We start from the raw sequence: 25,538 nt of genomic DNA on the forward strand, positions 1-25,538 counted from the left end.
CATTGCCAAAACCTTTTTTTAAAAAATGTCCAAAAATTATTAAAATTTAAAAAGAAAAATTCTAAAACTTGTATTTCACGTTACATTTATTGCTACTTTCATGAAAACACAGAATAAAATCTTACTATTTCAGTTATTTCTTTGAATAATGAGCTTAGGCGGATTAGAAATCAGGGAGGCCTTGTCTAATTAAAACTTTTTGTTATATTTGAAGTTGGTAATCCTCTTGCTGGTGTTGTTTGTGTTTTTCAGTAGCCTACGAGGATTTTTCTTTTCGAAACGAAGAATGGCCAAAAGTGTTCATTAAATTTAATGTAAATGCTGCAGACGTAATTTTTTCTGGAGGCTGAGTTTTCCAACGGGAGTTACAGAAAAGAAAAATTGAGAACAGTTTTGAAAGTTTAATAATTAATCATAAAAGTTGACAATGACTGATATTATGTACCTGAAAAATGAACTTTCAGTAAGTTTTGTATAAAAGAAAATTTACTCATACATCGTGAATTTTATTATATTTTTTCCTTCCATTGATGTTTAACTCCTTTACTAGTACTCACAAGAGAACATAATGAAGTCCCTAGTATTATGAAAGCTTTATTAAACATCTGAAAAGATTTCGTGAGTGAGCAGGTAACCTGCTCACTCGCGACGAGTTCTTAAACAGATCTATATTAAAAATGAATTTTAGTTAAACTTCCGTTTGGGGATATTTTGATGATTGGGGTATTGACGCTGTTGTCAAAGTATTAGCGTGAGTAATTTTATTTTGGTAATCCTATGCAAATAGATTGGTCCCCGCTCTTTGTTTACAAAAGCAGAGGATGAAAGATCTTCCTCCTGCTGGCATTGGGTGCCAAAAATTTGACGACAGTGGATGTAGAATGCCAACTACCCTGCTGCGTAAAAGGGGATATTTCGATAATTGGGAATCTGCCGATCTATCTTCATTGACCTCGATTTTTGGCTCCTGCACCCGCGCGAGAGGTATTTTTCTTTGAAAATCTGAAGAAAGAGATCGGAAACAACTATTCACATAGGAAACTGTAAATCAGCAGGGTTACAAAATAAAATAAAATTATTTATGCCAAAAATAAGACGACCCCGCCAGATTCCCAATTATCGAAATATCCCAACATAAACATGATCTCTTGGTGTATATATACATGTGAACCTCGACAAAGTATTTTTTGATTACTTTTTTATCGGCATATTTTCTTACATATAGATTATTTTTAAAAAGTTGTTTTTCCTTTCAAGAATACCTATTAATGATCTAATGAAACAATTCAAATGTACATGAGTATGTTTTGCGGAGAAAACCCCCTGCAACCAGGGGCGGACTGGTCAGGTCGGCTAGTCGGGGATCCCCGACTGGGCCAACCACCTAGTGGGCCACTTTAAGCAATTTTTTATTGCACTTAATACATTTAATTCACATCTAACATTCTTTAAAGCGTAATAAAGGAAGAAAAAATGAAATTTGTTCACTCTATGCGAAAAAAGTGTTTCGGAGCAAGTTAATTTTTCTCCCATCCTTAGTAGGGGCCAAAGTAAATAGCCGAAGTCCACAGGTGCGAATGTTATCCTCTCTTTGTCAACTTTCTCTAGTTTTAGAGCTCTTGGGTCCATGGCTCCCACACTGAGGAAACAGGGGGAGGGGCAGAGCAATTGGGTCCGACGTGGCCTAAAAAGGGGCCCGGGACAAAAAACGAGCTTTCAAAATCTCATATTAGTACGTCTATTAACAACAATTGCCAACTGACAGCATTTAGTTGAATCTGCCGTAACCTGTGAATACCAGGCCAGGGACTTGCACAGAAATTTTTGTGGCCCGTCACAAATGTCTTTTACAGGCCCCCTCTATTTTGTTTACCACTACATCCCTACTGTATATTTAACTCCTCTTTTAAAAAATCTGGGGCCCCCTTCAGGCTCGGAACCGGGCCAACAGATGCTCCTTCTCTCCCCCCCCCCCCCACAACCTTATGCATGCCGCTGCTCATGTATCAACACCAACAACACCCCAAAGCATGGCCCACACATTTATAGCAGGGCCGGGGCTGCTTTGTCTAGTGGTTTACCACGTTATGATAATAAAGAAACAATTTAAATATTGCACTCTATGCTTGCTATCAACCATATCCTTGCCAACACATGAGAGTAAAGAAGCAAATTAAATATTGTGCACTGTGAATTGCATTTCATCATTTGTGATGTCATTGGCAGAAGCGTAAAAAATGAAAGCGCACTGATAAAAGGGATTTTTTAAAAACATTAAACTTAGTCAAATTATTTAAAAAACAGTCAGATCCTATGTTTTTAAGCATGCTCTTTCAGAAAATATACTTTTAAAATTGCGGAAACGACCCCATTCTTGCAGTACCCCGGTTTAAAGATCTCTGGTGTAATAAGTTTTTTTTTCTTTCTTTTTGTATCATTCCTTCAAAAGTTTTGGTAAGCTGCTTTTAAATTATTTTTTTTTCTTTTGGAATTATAAAAATATTAACAAATCACTTTTCTTTAGAGTTAGAAAATAGTTTAATTTAGAAATACAAATGTGACGACCAGCAACAGGCTCTGGGCCCAGCTAGACTGGTCCTAGTCAATTTGCAATCCCCAGTGAAGATCAATGGCCCTCTTAAAACTATCTACTCCCTTGCTCATTACCACCGCTTCCGGTAATCTGTTCCAAGGTTCCACTACCCTGCTATAATAATAATTTTTCCAAATATCCATGTTAGCCTGAGATTTAAATAGCTTAAAACAATGACCCCTTGTCCTGTTTTCAGTGCTAAACTTCAGTCCTGTAACATCTTTCATTTTAATAAATTTAAACAACTGAATCATGTCCCCTCGGTCTCTTCTTTGCTCAAGACTACATTTTTAGCCTTCTAAGTCTGGAATCATAGTCTAAATGAGAAAGTTCATTTATTAGCCTTGTAGCCCGCCTTTGAACCCTTTCCAATACATTAATATCTTTCTTAAGATAAGGAGACCAAAACTGAACAGCATACTCCAAATGAGGTCTTACCAAACTTCTATATAAAGACAGAAGAACTTTAAATTTGTTTGAAATAGATCTATTGATAAGCCCAAACATCTTATTGGCTTTGTTACTAGCTATGCTGCACTGTTGGCTGAACTTTAAATCCTGACTTATTAAGACGCAACTGAACGGCTCATTCCAATATTTCTGACATATTGGAATGAGCCGTTCAGTTCAGATGTTCTAATGCAGGGGTCTCCAAACTTTTTCACTCGCAGGCCACATTGTAAATTTTTGGAGGTGAGGCGGGCCAGTCCAAAATATTTTAGCTCTGATAGTCTATTTAGCACTAGCCGCCTCCTCCCCTCCACTCATACATTGCAAATATTTTTATTTTATTTTTTAATTAAGCGCTCAGTGGTGGCTTTTGAAAATTTCTGGGCTTGTTTCTAAGTTGCTATATTTCCTTATACTTATTTGCTGTTAGCTAAATTAAATTACATTTTATATGCCCGTAAATCTCTAATAATATAATGATAGGGAGTCTTGTAAAATGTAGAATAATTCAGGAAACTGAAATAAAAAGTATTCTTTGTCACCAAATAAAGAGAAGTTTTTTTACAAAAAAAAAAAAAAAAAAAAAAAAAAGGCTAATGAGTGAGTAATGCAAGACAAAATGATTGCTGCAACAAATTTATTTTATTGAATTAATGTATTACAAATTTATTTTATTGAATTAATGAAGATTAAAAATTTGTGGAAATATATAAGAACACAACACGTGTAAAGCGTTTAAAAAAATTTAAAAAGTTAAAAAACTAATGAGAAGATTGCATTTGTTTACCGCTAAAAATTTCAGTCTGATCAGGGACGATCATTAAGAGTGATTTTAAATGTTCGTCTGATAAAGAAAATCTATTCTTAGATTCAACATAATTTTAAAAATATCTGTACATACTTATAAGTGGATGAAGAAGAGAAAACATAGCTCTAGCATTAATTTTTAAGGAAGTCTTTTTCTGTAATAGAGAATTGTAAAATGGAGCACATATTTTTCCTGGGACCAGGAAAAGCCCAATGTCACAGGATAAACGGGAGAATGCGGCACAGAGAAAAGAGCTTTGTTCTCTGAAAGAGCAAAAAGAAAGATGGGTGCTACAAACCTAGTTAACTAGTTAATGGTAAAACATGATTAAAAAGTGATTTAAATTAATGGTAAAAAGATTTTAAGTAATTATTTGTAATTAAAAATAATATCTCAATTATATTTTCAACAAGACCGTCTCCGGGAAGAAAAACTTTGTAAATTTTCCGTGGGCCTGACAAAATCTGTTCACGGGCCGTAGGTTGGAGAGCCCTGTTCTAATGGGTGTTGAAATCTCAACAGGGGTGTTTGTTTTACGACATTTCCGAAAATTTTGAATTTCTGTTTCCGAAAATTTGGGTCTGGCAACGTTCTAAAAATGAAATATTGTATTAAAAAACTTAATTTTTTACCCCCAATGATTTTGGCATTTATATTAGTTTTTACAGGAGAGGGGGGGGGGGGGAGGTTGAGCTTGAGAGAATTTTACTTGAGTCCACTTGCACCCCTGAATCTCAATATCTTCTACAGAATAACAAATGGCTTTATACATCAATTGCTTTACAAAAAGAGTCCCAGTAATAAGCAAACTGTATAACCTATTGAAACAATTTCAAAATCAACAGATTTTGACCAAATGGTGTTGTTATTCCAACTGTTTTTCATTGTTTAAAAAAACAATTTTCCTCTGTATGAGACCTTGAGAATCTTGGAACGAAATCTTGTACAAGCTCAAATGCTCAAAAATAAGCAGTGGGAGTTAAGTTTTAAACATTATACATTATTTAGGTTTTTGCCCCTTCCCCCCCATTCAGCATTTTAGAATCTCATTCTAATTAAGAGAAGTTTAGATTTTCTTTCCAGTTATTTCTCGTAATAGGAGCCATAGTTTCATCATAATTTTCAAATATCAACTTGAATAGCAGTAGGTTGGATATCTTTTTTTTTTTTGCTGTGTTAAAAACCATTATATGTTAAAATTTGAGAGATTTAATTGTTTTTTTTTTTTTTCATTGATTGCATTCCTGTATTTTAGACTTTCTTCAAGAAAGCAGTGAAGTTGAATGATTTTGATGATTTCATGGAAAAAGCTCGTCCATTACTGTCATCATTTAAGTAAGTTGAAACTAATTTATATAGGTTCTGCTTTTTGAGTAGTTATTGGCTGAGCAATTAGTGAGGGTACTCAGAAGAAAACATCTTTGTAGAGTATAAATTTAATCCTAGACATAACTAATAATTTTCTAGCTTTTTCTATGGCTCACCGAATGATATTAATGAGTGATTAACCAATCTATTGCAATTTAATTGAACATTTATTAGTTTCTCAAAGTTTTGCAGTTACAGCTATTGAAATTATGTGTAACTTTTTTCTATTGAATCAGTTTTGTATGTTATGTTCATTTTCATCTTATCTTTAAAATATTATGTGGTTGTATGTAGATGAAACATTGGTTTTTAAATACTAAAATCCACAAAAATACGTTACAAGCATTAACATATGACTAGTGCCTGTGCTGTAACCAGAATTTTCTTGGAGAAAGGGGGGGAGGGGCTAATCTTGTGGGCAATTCAATGAGCAAGCATGTTTGGAGCCTTGTTTTGTGCTACAAATGAGAAATCTATTGAAACAGAATTGCCTTTATGTAGATCACTCCAAGCTTAAAAGTAACATAAACGTTCAAAATATGAGTAAATTCTTCATTTTCATGTTATTGAGTTTATTGATAAAATTTGCTTTCAATTGAAATGAAAAAAGAGCAATGAAATTCATATATATAAAAAAATAATGATTTGTGATTCACATTCACACCTTATGCTCCAATTCTCTTGCATTATTAATAACAACTATTTTTCTGAATTAAAATCTCTATGATTTCTTTTTATTAGGGCATTAATTAGCTAAAAATGTATATAATAATGTTAAATTTTTACTATGGTTACTTTTTGGGTTTTTGAGGTAACTACGTTTCCTATCTATTATCCAAATAAATTAAACTACCTCTTTTGTGTATACAATGTACCAGACAGCCTGATTATCACTTTCAAAGACTGCAGTTTCATTCTTATTAGAACTCTTCAGTCTGGAAATAGTGAATAACCGAGCTGAAGGCAAGTGTATATTTTACTTTATATTGATCTCTCATTTTCTCTTGTAAAACTTAAATTTAAATGTCTTAATTCTGTGCAATTTTCAGAAGACTTTTTTTTCTTAGTTTTTATCAATTTTTTTTTTAATTGCAATCTTTCCTTCCCTTTCTTGGGGTGAAAAATTATAAAAAAGGTTTTGTTATGATTTGCACCAAATGATATTTTTCAGTTTTGTGATATCTTTTTTATTCTTAATCTTGAATAAATTAACCACTAATTTATTTATTTTTATTTATTTAAATTCTTGTCTATCTTCCATAACCAATTTTTTCATCACTGGTTAGCAGACCTGCATGATATATATGTTGTCAATTTGATTCATTAACACTAAGTCCAAAAAATAAAGTCGGAAAATCTGGAAGAAATGGCTTTCTAAATAGAAAGAATTTTTTAACTTTGCTGAAGTTTATTGACTGATTCTTTAATAGTGCATGTTTTGTTTTCTTATAGTGATACTGATTTGAAATCCATTGTTGAGTTGACTATTAGAGAAGTCCTTGTGGAATTAATTGTAAGAATATGTTACTAGTTTTTTTCATTATGTGTTTATGAAATATATATCCACATAATGGTAAATGTGTCATTATCTTATTTCTCTTTTTCAGAGCTTAGATACAGACATATCATATTTGGAATTAGTGTTCCAGTTTTCTATTGAAGCTGCTGTGCATGGTAAGGATTGTTTTTAAGAAAAATGTTTACGAGGCATGAACAGTAAAAACCTTCTAATGCGGACACTAACGGGACAAATATTTTTGTCCGTAATAGAGAGGTGTCCGCAGGATGGGTTTAACAATGTTATTTGCATAGGAACTGGGGAATTAAAAATTGTTCGCATAAGAGGGGTTTTACTGTATTTCCTTTTATGTGTTTCTATTTGTATACAGATTGATAAATTTCAACAAATTGTAGTAATTCTTGACACCAGTACAAGAAATACATCGGTCAGAACACTGACATATGAGTTGTAATCGGAATGAGTGAGTTGTAATAATTTACTCGGTAAAATTTTCTTAACATTAGAATAGAAAAAGACAAAAATCGAATTTTCAAAAAATTGCTTTGAGGTGCACACCCCCATGCTACAAATTAATTTTGTACCAAATTTCATGAAAATCAACCAAACGGTCTAGGCGGTATGCGCGTCACAGAGATCCTGACAGAGAGAGATCCAGACAGACTTTCAGCTTTATTATTAGTAAAGATTTTTTACACCAATGTTAACTAGGAGTGTGTCAAATCAATCTGACTCAACAACGAAGGTATGACGAGTTTGTTATGTTAAACTTTACAAACAAACACTGTTGGAAATATCATAAGTAAACAAAGACCTTCACTTCTCCCAAAACGTGCAAGAAATGCAATTTATTTAAAGCACTTGACAAAAAATACTGTATTGATGAACAAAATTTATCATATCAAATTACAAAAAAAAAGCTAAGTTTAAAGTGCAAAATAACAACAAAAAACTTCAAGCAGATCTTTTGATGTTACAAGCAGTGGCATTAGTAGCACTGCCGGCATCCAAAGAGGATATTTCAGCCCTCCTCCCCAAAAGGTGACTTTTATTGTTTTACATAAACTTCACTTTTATCCAGTTTTCAGAAAAAACTTATTTTTTATTTTTCTGGTGCAACAATAGTTTAAGTTAAAAGACAAATATAAATTGCAAATCTCTAGTATAAATAGTCCTAATCTTGAAAATACTCATTTTATTTTTCAAAAGTCGTTGAATGCGCCTTTAAAAGAAATTGCAATTTTATGTGCACACCATAATTGAAAAAATCCTTGAAATAAAATTGTTATATTAAACTCGTATCACTTTTAAAAATGTGCTGTTCAATTTTTGTATTAAAAGATCTAGCTCCTGGAAATGTGCCTGTTCTTGTTTTGGGAGACATGTTTGAATCATCCACAATAGTTCAATGTGAAAAAATATTTGCTTTTGTTGAAAGTAGAGTGGAAACTTTCAAAAAGGTATGATACTTTTTTTTCATCAAATTCCTGTAATTTGAAGTTTAATTTTTCACTGGATTCATGCATATTTTTTCCCCCTAGGACTTATTTTTCAAAAGTTGCAAAAATCATCTTTTGAGATCTTGCAATGGTGAGCTTAAAAATTTTCTTTGCCCCTTTTTTTTTCCAGTTAAACCTAATTTGTTTTGTTCATGTGAGGAACATTTTTCATCATTTCATTTTTACAACAACTATTTATGTATTTTTTTTTTTTTTTTTTGGAACATTTTTTTTTTTTTTTTTTTTGTTTGTTTTTAGATCTGTTACGGCGTCTCTCAAGATCCCAAAATACTGTGTTCTGTGGACGGATTTTATTATTTCTTGCACGGATTTTTCCTTTGTCTGAACGCTCAGGTATTACAATGCTTTGCTGTTAAATAGTAGTATTAATTAAATTTTTTTAAGGTCTGCTTCAATTTCAATAATTTTAAACAAAACAAATTTTGCTGGTAAACTTTTTTGAAACATTGATTAATACAAAACAACAGCACAGTACCTATTTGAAGAAATCATGCATCTAAAAATGTATTAAACGCTTAAATACTGTCTCTGAAGTCTGAAATTTTGTTGAAATAATTGTTTTTATTTGAAAAAAAAAATTATTTCAAAACATGCTTTTTTCAACAGTTTCTTACTTAATATTGATTTGTAGTGCATTTAAATAGTTCCTCTATTATAAATGAGAAAAGTTTGATTTTTGCAGCTTAGAAATATGTTAAAATACTTGTTTTACGAGCATTTTTTAATAAATCGTGAAAAGTGCAAAAAAACTTTAGTTCAAGGAAAGATGTGATAAAAATGGCTTAAACCTGAATATGTTTCAAATGATCTCAAGCATCATGAATTTTAAATAGAATAGGTTTGAGAGAGAAATTTATAATGAGAGAACTCATTAATTACCATTACATGTAAAGTATCAAATTTGTCTGTTAGAAAAATTTCTTATGCTAAAAATTGTGATAGTTCAAGTAGCTACTTAATCGAGAATTTCCATACTTTTCGATCTAATCCATGATTTGATTATTTTCTCCAAACAACTAGGTAGCGGTGTACTATCCCTGAACCTCCCCCCCCCCCCTATTTTTTAAAAAATATTATTTATAAACTTAATTGCTCAGGTATGATTTTCTTTTCTAGGCTTAAACATCATAAGTGAGTTTAATTATGAGAATACTACTGTTTATAGCACAAATGATGACATTTTTAGTGATATGGTTCCCGATAAAGGAGACAGCACTGAAGAAGAAGGAGAAATTACTTCTCGCAATCAAAGGTACCTTTTCGTTATATTATATGTACTAGTGATGCAATGGATAGTCAGTAGTTTAAAGTAAAAAAGATTTATTAAATGATGTATTTTTATGTGCTTCAATTAAAAAATGTGCCACGTAAAAATAGAATAAATTTAAAAATTGATTTGAACTGCACCAGAAGCTAATTTATTTTTATTTTTTTAGCCCTATAGTTGCTGACAAAAATTTATATCAGAAATTTTGGTCTTTACAAGATTTCTTCCGTAGTCCAACTACATGTTATAATAAAATACAATGGAAAAAATTTGCAAGTGTAAGTATTTTTTTTCATGTTTCTTATATATAATATTAAATTTCTATCAACTATTTTTGAACGATAACAAACTCTAAACAATGATCATTTTTCCTTGATACTATCTGATTACTTTATGAGTAGTATTTTCCTAAGCCTCTAATATGCAGCAAAACGCTTCTGTAGAAGAGCTATACTGCCGTGCTAAGCACAAATGTCCTATCTGCACTTTTTGTCGAAATTGAGTTATTGTCACCAGGTGGTTCTTTGTCACATATTTTACCCTAATACAATGTTTCATAGTCATTTGTAGACGGGAAACATTTTAAAAAAAATTCTGAAAAAGTTTCATCTGAATCAAATACATGGAGACGCACAACTTTAAATGGGAATTTCTAATTTTGAACTCAGCTGCAGATACCACTTTTGCGCTTAGCACGGCAGTATAGTTTTCAGCTAATAAATTGCCTCATTTGAAGAAGAAATTTAAAGAAAAAAAAGAAAACATTTGCTTAGTGTTCTCTTCATATTTCCGTTATTTACCTTCTCTAAATATGTTTCGAAGTTTCAAGGAACCCCTTTTTGTGACTCACATGTTTCATGTCTTGCTAATTATTCAATCCTAAATTAAATGCATTGGGAATTCTTGTTGCTTACTTTTATCTTACTTCTACTGCATTCAATTACTTTGTTTAGCATAAGAAAAAAAATAGTACACTACCTCTCTTCATTCTTTTTTGTTTTCTGCACAACTTGTTGAAAATTATTGTAATAAAAAATCTCTAGTATTCTTTTTTTTTTTTTTAAACTTAAAACAAGATTTCTTACAAAGTTAGAACAATTTTTTTTTCTCTGTAAACCAATACAATCAAATATTAAAATGTTAAACCCTGGAAAGTGCAAATAAAGTGCTTTAAATTATTTCAATTGTTAAGGAATTCTTGAAAATAATTAAATAAGTCTTTAAAACTTGTTGAAAAGTGCTTCAATTTTGTTTCTTACCATGTGTATAAACTGTCAACTGTTACTCTCTCGGTAACTATTTTCTAAATCTCATTTTCTATTGAAGAATTTCATGCATTTTTTACTATTGATATATTTACATTCAATGATCAAAAATCAAACATACCACAAGCCGATGTGAGCAATTTATGATGTGTATCTGTTCTCCTCTCTCTGTCAACGGTTTGTCGAGCCGTAAACAATTTTTAGTGAATATTATCTTAATTTGCAAAAGAGTTTAACTTTATAAGAGTTTTTGTATGCGTTTTTTTCTTGATATTTTTCTTGTTCCAATTTGCCTCAAAATACAGAATTTTATATCTATTTTCTAAAAAATTTCCCGGCAGAAAAACCCCCAGATTATATTAAACTGAAGATATTTTATACTGCATTAAAGGGAATTGCTCTCCTGATACCCTATTCCCTATAAGGTCACTAAAAAAACAAGGGAGTGGGTAACATTAAAAAAAAAAAAGAAACATGGATTTATGTATCAGAGGAAAAAACAAGCACAATGAAAAACCCTAAAGTAAAAATTAAAAATTGATCTGTTTTGCCTCCAACATAAAAGTTGCCTGAACAATAAAAGGGGGGCCCCATGCCTGAGATAGCTTAGGGCCTTTTTAAGTCTAAATCCGAACCTGATCATACTCTATGTTGAATCTTTACTCATCAATGGAATAATCTTGTCCCATTTCTTGCTGTATCCAAGAATGTTCAATGACAAGTAGCATGTTGAGTGTGATGTGCTGAGAGGGAAGCAAACCACTGGATGTCAAGCGCAAAAGATCCTCTCTGCTAGTTTCCTGTATGCTGTTTCCCTTTTTCTGGAAATTCTTTTTTAAATGTTGCTGTAAACTTGTGAGAAAGCTGTTTGCTTGCCTGTAAGGTCATGCACTTAAATGTTTTGTGGCGAATACAGTAAAACCCCTCCTAACGGACACCCTTCAAAGGCGGACACCCATCTTATGCGGACAATTTTTAATTCCCTGTTCCAATGCAAATAACATTAGGCCCCTGTCCTGCGGACACCTCTCTATTGCGAACAAAAAAAATTGTCCCGTTAGTGTTAGCATTAGAGGGAATTTATTGTATATGCCAAGATGCCAAATATTGGGAGTTGCCATAATAAGTAATTTTGAAATAAAATAATATTCTTACTTTAAAATGGCAACAGCATACTATTTCTTGAAGTTTAGGAATTCTAGAGGGAAAAAGCTAACAGAATAAAAATGAGATAATTATGATTTAAAATATTAAATTTCTAACTAGATTCCAAATATTTTTTCCTCTTTTTTTTTTCTTTTTATTTCAAAAGAGTGTTTTTGGTGATAATTTTCCTACCCTTCAGTTATTATTTTCCTATAGGTTTGATTACTCTATGTTTTGAATTTTCAGTGTACAGCTGACATTCTCACAGTTTTTGGAAGCTTCAAATCAGATGATGCTAATTCTTCAAAATGGAAGCAAGCAAAGTTGCCTTCTCCTAATGGTGCTTGTGTTTATTTTGCTAAGTACCTCACCAGCCCTAAGGTATTTTTTTAACTAGAACATTTAAAAATGTTATTTTGATTGTTCTGTAGTAACATAGATTACTTCATAACAATGATTTAATTCCAAAATCTCTTACAGCTTTTAGAGCTTGAACTAAGCGATAGTCACTTCCGTCGATATGTGCTGGTCCAGTTTTTAATTCTTTTTCAGTATCTAACTTCACCTGTTAAATTCAAACTGTAAGTTTTATTTTATTATTTTAAGCCATTATTCCTCCTAAATGTTCTAATGAAACTTTTCTGTAAACATATTTTAGGAGTTTATTGAATTCAATAGTGTAAAATATGTGTGATTTCTGTACAATTGTTTCATATATTTGTTTTTAAATTGGAATCAAACTGGATACTATAATCTCTACAAAAAAAAAAAATCCTTTCCATTTTTCATGCTTAAGTTTTGCACATAACGATAGAAAAAAGTTACAGAAAGCCAAGTGTCATTTATGCATTAATTTCAAAATTTTAGTTGAATGAAATAAATCAAAGGTTAGGATGGAAGTTTCAGAATAAAACATATTGTTCTACATATATGACATCCTCTGTTAGAGAAGTTATCAATTCTCTACCATTATTAAATTTATGTTGAAGTTTATTTTATTAAAATATGAAGTGTAAAATATTTTCTTTCTAAAAAAAATCAAAAAATTATTGTATTGTGTGGAATGGATCATTTTTAAAAAGAAGAGAGCTTTTGCAGATGAATGTTATGCTTTAAATAGTCTTTATTATTTATTTAAGGGAATTTTATATCTTAACTGATGATCAACAATCCTGGCTAAAAGATACAACTAAGAAAGTATATAAAGTAAGTAAATTAAATTGATTCATTTTAACTATGTTAAAGCTATAGAAAAGTGTTTCATTTGTTAGTTACTTGCTTTTTTTCTAACAAAAATTAAAGATAAAAGTATTAATAATTCTGATACCTTACATCATTCTCTTCCTTATGCCATTATATACATACATACACACACACATGTGGGAGTGTATACAGTGTGTAGTTGAAGAGGAATGCAAGGAGAGGCCATCCTCAGAAATATGTTTTTTTTATTGTAAAAAATCTTTTGGCTGTTACTTAAAAAACTTTTAAATCCAAAAAGAACAACTGCTCTAAGAGTAACAACTACAATAGGGAAACAAAAACCAATAAATGGCACCAGTTTGAATACTTGACATTCATTTTCACTAGTTAAGGAATTTGGAGCTCCACTGTATTATATTTGTATATGCATGAGAGTATGTATTATGTAACTTTTTCTAACTGTTTACACCTAACCTTTATTTTTTGAAATACATTGCTGCATTTTGATGTATGAATTGTTTTTACAAAGTTAAAAATGTGCCTGCAAAAGGTCATATAAAGGAACTTTTTTTTAATCTGCTGGGATACTGGTAACTCTGATTCGATTAAACAGACTCGAATATAGCAATCATGAATATTCATGCTCTGGCCAAATTTGAACCTGTGTGTCATGCTCTACTGTATATGGTACAGGCTTAATTCATACATAATTAGAAAAGACATGCATCATTATTTTAATGTTACAAGTGCCTATTTTATACAAGATTTTTTTTTTTGTTCCCTCATGAACAATAATTGAGAACCAGCACTCAAATGACAGCAAATTCATTGGAAGCTTTAACCCTTATTGAGCAAACTACTAGGCCGACCTCAACCGGTAGCTACCGGTCGGTTGATCATATGCCAGCTAATGACGTCAGACCAATAACGTGCAGATGAAAAAATGCTTATTATTGGTCAAAAAAGTCACATGCTTCAATCAAACAATCAACCAGCTTAAATTGTTGTTGATCGGTAGATCATAAAACGCTGCGGTTAGTCACCGGTCGACTAGTCGAGGTCAGCAAACGCACCCTTAGTTAAAATACTGCTAAACAAATTAGCCTTTGGTTGCTTAGAAGTATTACAGTGCAGAACCTTTTATCCGGGAACCAGGAAACCAGCAACATTTTGCCGATTTTCCCGCCATTTTTTAAAAAATACGCATTTTCGACAATTTTTGAAAAACTAAGCATTCTTTTGAAATACCTAAAAGAATATAAGCGGTTTCATAAAAAATACCATGTTACCCGTCTATAACTCGAGAAAATGTTTTCAAAAAAGAACTTCAAAGTGTTATCCTTAACGCGGGGCAAAATTTCCGAAATATTTTCTTGAACTTCTTGTACACTCATAGGTCTGAAATTTTCGTGTTTTATTCCAACTGAAAACTAAAGAAATAAATATTGTCACATTCTAATGTAATATTTTATTGAATCGCCTTTAATTAAAACCGTTTAGAACGTAAGTGACGTCACAAAAGCGCGGGAAATGCCGAAAACCAGATTCGCGAATTTTCCGTATAGTTGATAGTGGAATCTAGAATTTGGTAAACACAAGACTGTAATAAGGCTACTAGAACTCATAAATCAAATTTCTACTGGCATGAACTTAATGCAAAAGCAGTAGTTTGCTATAACTAGCGTAATCGCAAACACCAAACCTTTATAAAAAAATTTTTAAAAAAAATGTGTTCCTAAAAACATTCTTTCATACACTATAGTAGAAAAATTGCACATTTATGTTCAAAACTTGTATCTTGCCCTTCCCTTCATTTTCTTTCATTTTAAAACATTGAAAAGTGGTGGGTTTCCCTCCCTTTTCATAATGAATGTGAAGGTCTCAGGTCTTATGAATAACTTAACTTTTTTGGTGTTTAAATTATTCTCTCACTAGTAGTTTTAAGTTTTTCGATATTGATAAGCATTTCTGAACCGATTTCTTCTTATTTTAATATGTATTACTATTTATTATAGTAATTTCGACTTTATAAACAATAGGCCAATAGCGCTTTTAGCGATCCAGAAAACTGGGAAATTCAGATAACAGAGATATCGATGGTCTCCAACTTCCCGGATAATTGGTTCTCTACTGTACACTTTGTCCTTAAAACATTTTTTATTTATGTTGCTAATCTATAGATCCTGCAAATGAACCAGACAATTTTAAATCTTTATAGCTTCAAGTTCAAATGTGCATCATAATGAAAATTTGTACATGATTTCTTTGATGAATGATGAAATTCTTTTTTATTTATTTTTTGAATGCATTGAAATAAGTATAAATTTATCTTTTCATAGCTTTTGGAAGAAACACCTCCAAATGGTACAGATTTTGCTCAAGATGTTGAGGTTAGTCTTTACATTACTCCTAAACTTCTTTCTTCCTTACTTAAAAATTAATATTATTGCAACTATCAACTCTTGTAAAAAAAAATTTTAATTTGTATCATAAAAAAATAAGCTTGTTTCACAATCAATAATTTGTATTTTGCAAATAGTTTCCTATATTTTCCCCTTTTCATAAAATTAAAGACGTATATCACATGAGAATGCTTTCATGAGATATTCATTTCATAAAGCATGAAAAAGTCATGCTTTATGAAATATGAATTTTTGAGCCTAAAAATTAAGAATACCAACCACTTGCTTTGAACTCTAGCTGCTGTTCTTTCCCTTCAAATGTTTGTATATGTTCAGGACTCAAAATTGACTTAAAATTGGACAGTTGCTTGCTTAGACTAGCCCACTTTCCTGTTTTAATGGAACTTAGATACATTATTTTAATAATTTATAAACATAAATCTTTAAAAAAAATCAAAATAAAACAAATAGGTAAAACAAGCAGGTATAATAAAAAAATTTTGAATATATATATTTGAACAGATGGTTATAAAATTAAGAAATGCATCTGTTGTGCCCCACCCCCCTGCTCCAAATAGTGTTTTGAGCAAATGCCCTTGATTGAACAAAAGATTTTGTTTTTCACTTTATATGTATTCACTGATCATACATAATATCACAGTATCCATTTTGCAATATGCATGTAAACTTCCAACTTTTTCATTAATAATATTTTTTAACCTATCTCCCCCCCCCCCCCCCGGAAGATGAGGTGATGCAGTCTATAGCAACATTGACAGAAACAAAGCATGTGGGTTTTCAAAATAGTGGTTTTATTTTTGTTGATATTTGATATTTATTGTCTTAAAAATGTCCTAACATTTTGTCAAAATTGTGTCCTAATTCCGAACCCTGATTTCTACATCAGCAGAGGGACAATGGCATATAGTACAGTACAGCGTTTAAGTCAAGTTTAAAAATCCTTTAGAAAAAAACTAAAATTGGGGGGAAAGTCATTAGCAAAATGCTAAAATTCAGGCTTGACATCTTTGAAGAAATAAATGCACATTATGTGATATCTTTTAAAAATTTGAAATGAAAAATTCAAAATTGTTCTTGATATTGAGAGAGCAAACTTTTTTTTTTCTGAAAACCATCAACAATGTATTTATTGGGGGGATAAAATGCCCATTAAGACGAAATATTGTTCAACTTAATAACAGTGTATGCATGTTAGATATGATTTATAAATACGATTAAGTTCAATATGGCTTCCTCTCTCTGATTGTACACTTTTTTCCCCCTTCTTTTTCTTGTTATATTGGAGCAAAAAAGCGAAAATGCTTTGTTCCACTTTCGCAGTTTAAATAGTATTTTCGCATTTTGCGAGAAATGCGACCGTAGCGGAAACCCTGGTACAGTAAAAATAGGGGTCAGACCCAAACATCCAAAAAAAAAAGCTAAACCTGGTGCAAATTGTTTATTACCCTCCCAATAAGAATAGGTAAAAAGTCCCACCCCATTGTGCGTCGGGTTTCGGAATGGGGGGGGGGGGCATCTAAAAATTGCTGTTTTGGGTATTTTCCCAGAATTTTTAGAGTAAATTTAAAGTGAGAATATTATGTTATACTAAATTTAAAAGCATGAAATTAAAGGTGTTTGACCCCTAAGAGGGATGACATAACCCACCAATGCTACAGAGCCCCCTATCCCCGTTAAACGAAGCAGTACCCCTGAACCCCCCTCCTACATTTCATATGGAAACATTATTTTATGCTAAGAAAATTGCTAGAAATCAAGTGTGTCCATCCTCCAAGACCGATGGTGCACCTCCTCTCAAAGCTACAACACCCACACCCCTCTAACAAATTAAATCCTCAACCCCCCCCCCCCCCCCCCCCCACACCTTTTATTTCAAGTAGAAGTATTATTTCATGCAAATCTAAAATGCATTAAATCAGGATCAGGATTGTCTACCCCATAAGAACAGTAGCTCACGTCCCAAAACGAAATTATATACTAAAATATTATCCTTCCCCCCACCCCCTCTGATGGTGCACATTTTATTAAATGGCCAGAAAAATAACGTTGAACTGTTTTTTGCTTTCAAATGATTTCTCCTAAGCTTGTAACAAAAAGTCTTCATTATCAAGATATTTTTTGGAATCTAGATCCTCAGCAAAATCGTTATTGTTGCAACTATGTCTAACACAGTTTGTGCATATAATTGAGCACTTCAGTCCACTTTCAGACTTTTCAAACATTCACTATATCCAATGAACCCCTCAGAACAAGCACAAGATTTGAAACGCAGAAAGTCTTCTAGAGCAGAAGGCTTGACTGTTGTAATAGGACGCAGATTATATTTCTGTGGTGCTTTTGTTGCACCCATCAAAAATGACACTAGCTTTCCCATACTTACAAGTGACCTATACACTGCATTGCTGGCTATTTCCTTGAAGCTTACATATCATTACCAAAAATATGATCAAGCAGTATCTTCCATCTATTACATATGAGGCAGTGAGAAGCAAGGGGATGTAAGTGGCAAAATTAAAAATTTGGAGATAACCAGTACAAATGGTTGGTGAACCTCTCCTCTATCTTGGGACAAGAAATAGTACTAGTAGACCTGGTAGTTGCTTCTATACAGCATGATTTAGAAAAGAAAATCAATGAAAGCCAACCTAGGATCTTATCTTTAAACGTGTTTTATTCAAAACTTGAAAATGTCCACCTACATCCCTTTGCTTCTCACTGCCTCATATATGACACCAGCTGTTCGTTCTGTGATGTTGGATGAACCTTTTGCTTCATATAATAGTACTTTAACGGTACAGGATTTATTTCCTTCTGAAACCAGATTCATCGAATACTGATGGAGGATCAGCGCATAACTCGTACCAGAAGTTTTTAGCAATTTGTTATTCCATCTTTACTGTTCATACCATTCAGTGTAAAAGATAGTTTGGGCTTACACATCTTTACAGATAGTAACTACTCTCGTAACAGAAGCTAAAGACATAACTGCTAACCTCCTTTACAAAGAAATGCCACAAAATTGTTTGCCTTCAATATCCTTTGATGTTACTACCCGAACGTTAAAGATCTCATCGCAACTCACCTTATCATCAGCGAGCAATACCACTACTTCTGGGGGCTTTAGAAACGGATTGTGATTTTCAAACTGGGAGACAAAAAGGTGTAAATATTTAGCATTCTATCGTTGAATCACTACAGGTTCTAGACCACCTGAATTTGTCACTGCATTAGATCGTTGGATAGCTGATGTTTTATCTGATGTTTGATGTCATCAAATTTTTTTTATCGCATAATGTACTCAAAAGTTTCAGATAGTGTTGCAAGTATATGTCCGCATATTTATCATAATTCACATAACCAGCTGCGTAAAAGAGAGGTAGCTTGGTGTTTGCAAACGAGAACCCCCACCGACTTAGAGGGTGCAGAATTGCAGCATTGCCCGTCCCGCTATTGGTAATTCCGTTTTGTCCCACCCTGACGATGATGGCAAAAGATTGTAGAAAAGTTGAAGTAAGTTAATCAAGAAGCAGGGAAACTTTGATCAATTTGGACTTTTTTTATTCTGCACAGGAATTTTGTTTCCCAGCGCTCTAAACAATTTAATAACTCCAGTCACAAATTATTTGGTTACTGATCTCGCTTAGATCTTTTAGAGTTATCATTCTGACATTACCATATCATTGTGAGGCATTTTGTACTTCGGAAAAGTTTAAGTCAGGGAAATTTTTTCGTTAACTTCACTGCAGTAGTTGATTTTAGAATGTAAATTCAGGCCCCCCCCCCTCAAAGCGATGGCGCACCCCTTAAGTGTGACGGAGTACTCATCCAGAATAAAAGTCCTCAATAAAGAAAGAAATACCCCTTGAAAAAACTGCCTTAAAAATTCCAATGACGCAAAGCTGCTCCATGATCCCCCCCATTCCCCTCCTCCGCCTGTGCACCCCTGTTAATTAGAATTTTTTTCTGTGAGAGTTTATTGTTTTACTATTATAGAGTGGTTTCTGCGAGGTTTGAGATTTTTTTTTGAGTAATAGAAATTATTTTTATTTAAATAGAGGATTATTTTGTCCCCTCCCCCTTCCCCCCAAAACCCGACGCGCAAAGTGCTAGGACTTTTTACCCCTTCTTGCTGGAAGGGTAAGAAGTAATTTGCAACAGGTTTCACCTTTTTTTTTTTTTTTGAATGTTTGGGTTTGGCCATTTTTTGGCCTAATTTTACTGTACTAATATTGGATGTGGGGCATGGTCAAAAAAAGGTTGGGAAACATTGATTTAAAGGGGAGGACTGCCTTCACAAATTACAGTGTGTCTAAATATGTCTCTCTCCAAATCTCATAAAAAAATTTGAAATGCTGGGGCTTATTACATGGAAATAAGCTAAAAACCTACTCTATGTATCAAGTTAAATATAAATGCCAACTAACTGCAAAGAGTACTTAAATTGCCACCCGATCTGTTAAATTGCATGTTTTATGTGTCTTTAGAATTAATGATAAATTTAAGTTCAATTTTAACTATAATTTTATCCATTTATTGTTTGTAAGTAACATTTGTGATAAATTGCAGTAAATGCTAATTTTTTACTTGTGTCCTAATTATTGTTATAAATGAGGAAATTATGATTACACAGAAAATTTTACTCAGAGAAGAATATTGGAACGCTTGGAAAAATGAAGGATGTCCCGACTTTAAGCAAGTTACTGAAAAAATTGATTTAGAAAAGAGGTAATTTTCTCGCTATTAGTTTCCATGAATTAAAAATGATTTTTTCTAAACATACTATGAGAAAGATATAGCAGTAGTTTAAAATGTGCGTAGTTACTCTCATGGTTATGCCTGATCATGAAATGGTTTCTTGAACATGCTGCAACTTGAAAAGCAAATCTTTATAAAATAGTCCTTATATTTTAATTTCAATCATTTTCATAAATATTCTCGTATTGTTAATACATCTCTCAATTTTATAGCTTCTTCATTCATACTTTTAAGGTCCAGGATAAATTGTTATTCATTTTAACAAAAAAAAAAGCATTGCTTATATGTCGGAAAATATTGGTTATAAGTTGTTTTTCAGTTGGTAAAGATTCGAAAGTTTTCTGCTTGGTAATCTTTTTTGGTTTTTACTACTGAGGAGTAAATTCTCTTAGACTTGGGAAGTCAAAGAAAGGGGGGATTGCTTATTTAATTTATCAAAACACTAATGAAAAACCATTTCATGAACTTTGTTCAATTCATAATGCTTTAATCAATGCTTAAATGATGAATATGAATTATATATTTAGTAAAACTGTTGTCATGTACATATACTGAATGAAAGTAATTACATTACTAATGGAGCCATTAATGAAAGATATTTTTTACGTTAAAATGTATGTTTTACTTAAAATTCAACTGATAGTGATAGTATAAAATTATTGTACACTAATTTATTATAGTTGTATTAAAAAAAACTTTTTAAAACCCTAAAGCTGTAATATTTGCATAGATTGCAGGAAATCAAAATAATTCATTAATGTTTTGGTTATAAATCATCTTTGTTCGTAGGTAACATAAACATATATAAAAGCACACTGCTTCAAGAAATTAAAATTATCCCATGTTCTAAAGTGCAACTCATTTGGGGCTAGAACTCTTATTTTTGAAATCTTAGTGTCTGCAAAACCAAGTGCAGTTCTGCTTTCAAAGGTGAAAAGATAAAAAGTGTATTTTCAATTTATATTGAGAAAAAAAAAAAATTATTTTTTAAAAATAGATTAAAGACATTACAGGTATGTGTAGCAATGATTAAAAATTTTTGTTTTTATGAAAAGCACTGATTTTTATACTGTATCCAATTTCAAGTAAATATTGAACTTAATCAAGTGAAGACTTTTTTTTTTTTTTTTGCTTTTAATCATTCATTAAATGTTTGCTATTTTTATTCTTATATTTTATGATTTATTTATTTTGAGTAATTTTATTAAAAAAATAATTGTAATAAGCTCATACACTACAATTTAATTTTTAACAAGCTTTTAAGCTTTTGTTTGACCATCACTAAGTTTGACTTATCATTGTTCTCTTGGGCTTATTAATTATCATTAATCTTCATTTACTGTAAAAAAATTCTTTGACTTAGATTGTGCTAACTGTTACTCTGTGTTCTGTATTAACAATTGTTGTTTCTAAATTTCTCGGAATGTTTCATTTATAGGGGTAAAAAACGTCCTTTGGAAGAGTTACACACTTATAAACCAAAATTAAAGTATGTATGAACTTTTTTTAGTAACTTATACTGTTATCATTGCATTCTCTGTAATCATTTAAAACTGGTTCAAAAAGTAAAAACTTAAAATGCTTGTAAAGTTATGAAAAGTTAACCTTCATAGTAAATAAATATTGAAACTTAAATATCTTGCATGTCAACAAAATTTTAAACAATTTATATTTTAAGTACACTTTTTGTTTTAGCTCGGACTTAATTAAACTGTGGAGTACTACTCCCAATAATTGGGAAGCTTGCAGAAATTCTAAAAGGTATATTGTTTAATTTTAAGTATCCTTTGCCTTTAAAATATTCCAGATACTAATGCTCCACCACCCATGCTCAAAGAGATTAAATGATATATTTATTTGAGGCTATTTCAACATAAGATTTTTGTACATTTTGCTGCATTATTGTTTTCAGAAATTTCATCCCATCTTTAGAATCATTTTTTGGAATTTCTTCAGGGAAAATAGACAGCAGTTACAAAAGGTAAGTAAAATGTGTTACATTTCTTTAGGTTAAAAAATTGTTCTTGGAAACCATTTCTATTATTTTAATCCTGAACAAAACTATCTCCAATTTCCTTCTCAATAAGTGCAGGAGAGTGGGATCTAATGGAATACTTTTTTTTTCCTCTGTATTTTGGTCAAAATATAAATATAAATTTATTTTAAACATGATTATAAATTGAACATTTGCCAACAAAAAATAGAAATATATTGGCAGGATATTAAAACCTTATCTTATTTTAGAAGTTTCACATTTTACACCAACACGTAACCGTTCCATTAGCCCTCATATGCAGGATGCAATGAGATGAGTTGCAGAATTAATAGGGCATGGTTGATCCTGTGATAAACACATTTAAAAAAGGAATTAAGAAAGCAATTGCGCTGCTAAAATTTGTAGGGTTTGATTGATGCATTATTTGACCAATAGGTTGATGCTAATTCTTCAAAGATAGCAGAATAGTTTTCTTTTCGATTGGCCAGTGACTGTGGGCAAAAAATTGTTTCAAACCATTAAAATTAAAAAATATGTTGCACCATCATTTGATGTCTTTCTTTTTCACACTTGCTGTCCCATTGCATCCTGTGGTTTAATTACTTATGAATGATCTAAAACAAAAACCTCATATTTTTCACCACAGTATTTGACATATACTACCATAATTCGCTATGTGTTTTCTACCTCAAACGATGATTCAATTGACTAAGAGGTGATTTTCTTTAATGCTTTAAAAATAGTGAAATTTACTTAGGATTTTCAAAAACACTAATGCTTCTCTTTACTTCAGCACATGGGTGATTTCAATGGTTGATTTTGTATTGTTAATGGTTGAAGTATAACTGCTATATCATTCTGTAGTGTAAAACTAGCTAATATAAAGTGTATTATTTAGCTCAAAGTGCTACTTGCCCCAATAGCCCCTTATCTTCCGTCATACCTAGATAATATAGATGCACGCGTGAACACAGTGCACAGATACATTTGATGCTGTGCAGATACATTTGCTGTAGATATGTGCATTGGCTGAAAATTGTTAATAATATCCATATTGAACACTGATAATCTTTGAAATTTGAAGATAAGTTAATGAAAAATGTTCATTATCACTTTCACGAATATATAATTGAAAGCAAAAGGCATTTTCTTACTGATGAGGCCATGTGATGTCCTAAGAGAGGTCAAAAGTAAAAAAAGTAAAAATAGATAAGCTCCTTCCCTTTTAATTTTAGAAATAAATAAATAAAAATAAAAGTTAACACACAGACAGATCAAATACAAGGTATTAGAGCATGCTCCCAAAAACTGCATTCAACTGCTAACACTTAACCTGCTAGCGTGCAGAAAATGGGTAAAGTACAAGACAGCTGTGATTAAAAATGCAAGAAGATGCATGAATAAATATGCTTAAATGGAATAGAAATATGGTATACTAAGCCTTCATAGATACATTATAATAGTATCAAATAATAAAACTATAATAAAATTAAAAGATAAATAAAATTAAAATTTTAAAACATAATAAATAAAACTACTCTTTTTGTCAAAAGAAAATAATAATAAAAAAACATACAGGTAATATGAAAAAGAGATGATTGTACTGTCCAGCAGTGCGCATGATAACCAATACATACATAAGTATAGATGTTTGGGCATAAGAAGCAGGTAGTTGTGATTATACATTCTTACAGGCACAAGATTACTTGTGTTCAAATTAAACTTATTAGAGAAGTAGCTAACAAAAGCTTCATGAATATGATGAAAAAAAACTAGATTGTAAAAAATAATAATAATGAAGTAGATAAAATACGAAAATAAAAGTGAAAACGAATAAGCAAGTGAAATAAAGTAAAAGACTTTGAAAGATATTTTTCTACCAGATGCAGGCATCACAAACAGCAATTGTACACATTAATGAAAACATGCTAGGCCAAACATGGAAGGAGTTGTGATATTTCTAAGATACTAGAGAAAACACACTAAAACTGAGGTGTGTGCATGCACAGTCAGCATGCACCGAACACAATCTCTTTACATTTCTGAAATATACAAGATCAAAGTTGTACAGATCATTTTGGAATATTTTTATAACAAAAACAGTCACTCCTGTTGGATTTGAAACATTTTAATGCACCACTTATACAAATTTCATTTCTTTGTTTAATGTTTTCAATATTTTTTTTTATATAGAAATTTAAGAGATTCAAAGTATGCTTGGAAGGCTTTAAGGCTTTTATGCATGAAATCTCCTCATATTTTTACCTCTAATTCTGTTCCTGCTAAAAGCGTTCCCGAGTACTTGGAGAATGTAATACAGAAAATGGTTAAAGATAAACCCCCAGTCGTAAGTAAAGCTGGTATTTTTTGTTCATTTCAATTTCTTTCATATGTACATTTTTGTTTCTTACCTTTCTCCATAATACATCTAAGCCTTTTTGAAATCTGTGATGGACATTTGAGTTTTCTTTTCTTTTTTTTTTTTTTTTTAACTTATGGATATAATATTTCTCTGAAATTTCTCCCATTATTTCAAATTATGTATGCTCTGTCAAACCCTGTAGCATGAACCTGCAGAGGGTGACACGGGAATGGATTTAAGAGTGTATGACAAATATAAATATTTCCTTTCTGAAATTGTTCCAATATTTTAGATTATGTAGTCTATCAAACTCAGTAGCATCACTAAGTGTGGGGGCATTTGTACTGGATGATACCCTTCTGGGGATAACACCCAAATGTATTTAAGATTTAATAAAAATAATCAATACTGCAATTTCGAATTTTTTCCCAGTTTTATAAACTGCATTTAATTTATCAATCGTTATACACAGTGCATCCGATAAGTCCTTGACACATTTTAAAAATTCTTAGAAAAGCAAAAAATTGTCCTCAAAATCTGGGGTTTGTGCCATAGTAATTCACAAGTTCAAGGCTTTTTTATGATGTAAAAAAAAAGGAAAAAAAGATGTAAAATTTTATTTAATTGCTGTATCACCACAGTAAGAGAAATATCACGTGAGGTATTTTGTCATTTTACTAGCGGCCTTTCCCGACCTTGTTCGGGTTAAAAAAATACTATTGATCTTAAATAAATATTATGCAGGTACTTTTAAAATTTTATAATAAGCAACATTTTTAACTTCCTTTTTATGAGATTTGAAACAAATTCATTTACCTCATTTCCTGATCAAGAGAGACCAGTGAACAATACAATCTTCTCGT

General features: G+C 31.5%; 1 protein-coding gene across 1 annotated transcript in view; it reads left to right on the plus strand.

Annotated features, from left to right (window-relative positions):
- The first annotated feature begins 249 nt into the window (after positions 1-249).
- The window catches only part of LOC129222027 (THO complex subunit 1-like), a 34,542-nt gene continuing 9,253 nt past the window's right edge, over positions 250-25,538 (plus strand). Inside the window, exons 1-18 of the mRNA XM_054856443.1 lie at positions 250-463; positions 5,107-5,186; positions 6,672-6,732; positions 6,827-6,893; positions 8,080-8,198; positions 8,280-8,328; positions 8,496-8,591; positions 9,375-9,510; positions 9,695-9,803; positions 12,183-12,317; positions 12,417-12,517; positions 13,076-13,142; positions 15,479-15,529; positions 20,193-20,287; positions 21,756-21,806; positions 22,013-22,078; positions 22,230-22,298; positions 24,507-24,660. Of these exons, the coding sequence (XP_054712418.1) occupies positions 428-463; positions 5,107-5,186; positions 6,672-6,732; positions 6,827-6,893; positions 8,080-8,198; positions 8,280-8,328; positions 8,496-8,591; positions 9,375-9,510; positions 9,695-9,803; positions 12,183-12,317; positions 12,417-12,517; positions 13,076-13,142; positions 15,479-15,529; positions 20,193-20,287; positions 21,756-21,806; positions 22,013-22,078; positions 22,230-22,298; positions 24,507-24,660 (1,542 nt within the window). The 5' untranslated portion in view covers positions 250-427. The remainder of the gene's footprint in view (positions 464-5,106; positions 5,187-6,671; positions 6,733-6,826; positions 6,894-8,079; positions 8,199-8,279; positions 8,329-8,495; positions 8,592-9,374; positions 9,511-9,694; positions 9,804-12,182; positions 12,318-12,416; positions 12,518-13,075; positions 13,143-15,478; positions 15,530-20,192; positions 20,288-21,755; positions 21,807-22,012; positions 22,079-22,229; positions 22,299-24,506; positions 24,661-25,538) is intronic.

Source organism: Uloborus diversus, chromosome 5 (genome assembly GCF_026930045.1).
Source record: "Uloborus diversus isolate 005 chromosome 5, Udiv.v.3.1, whole genome shotgun sequence".
NCBI lineage: Eukaryota > Metazoa > Arthropoda > Arachnida > Araneae > Uloboridae > Uloborus > Uloborus diversus.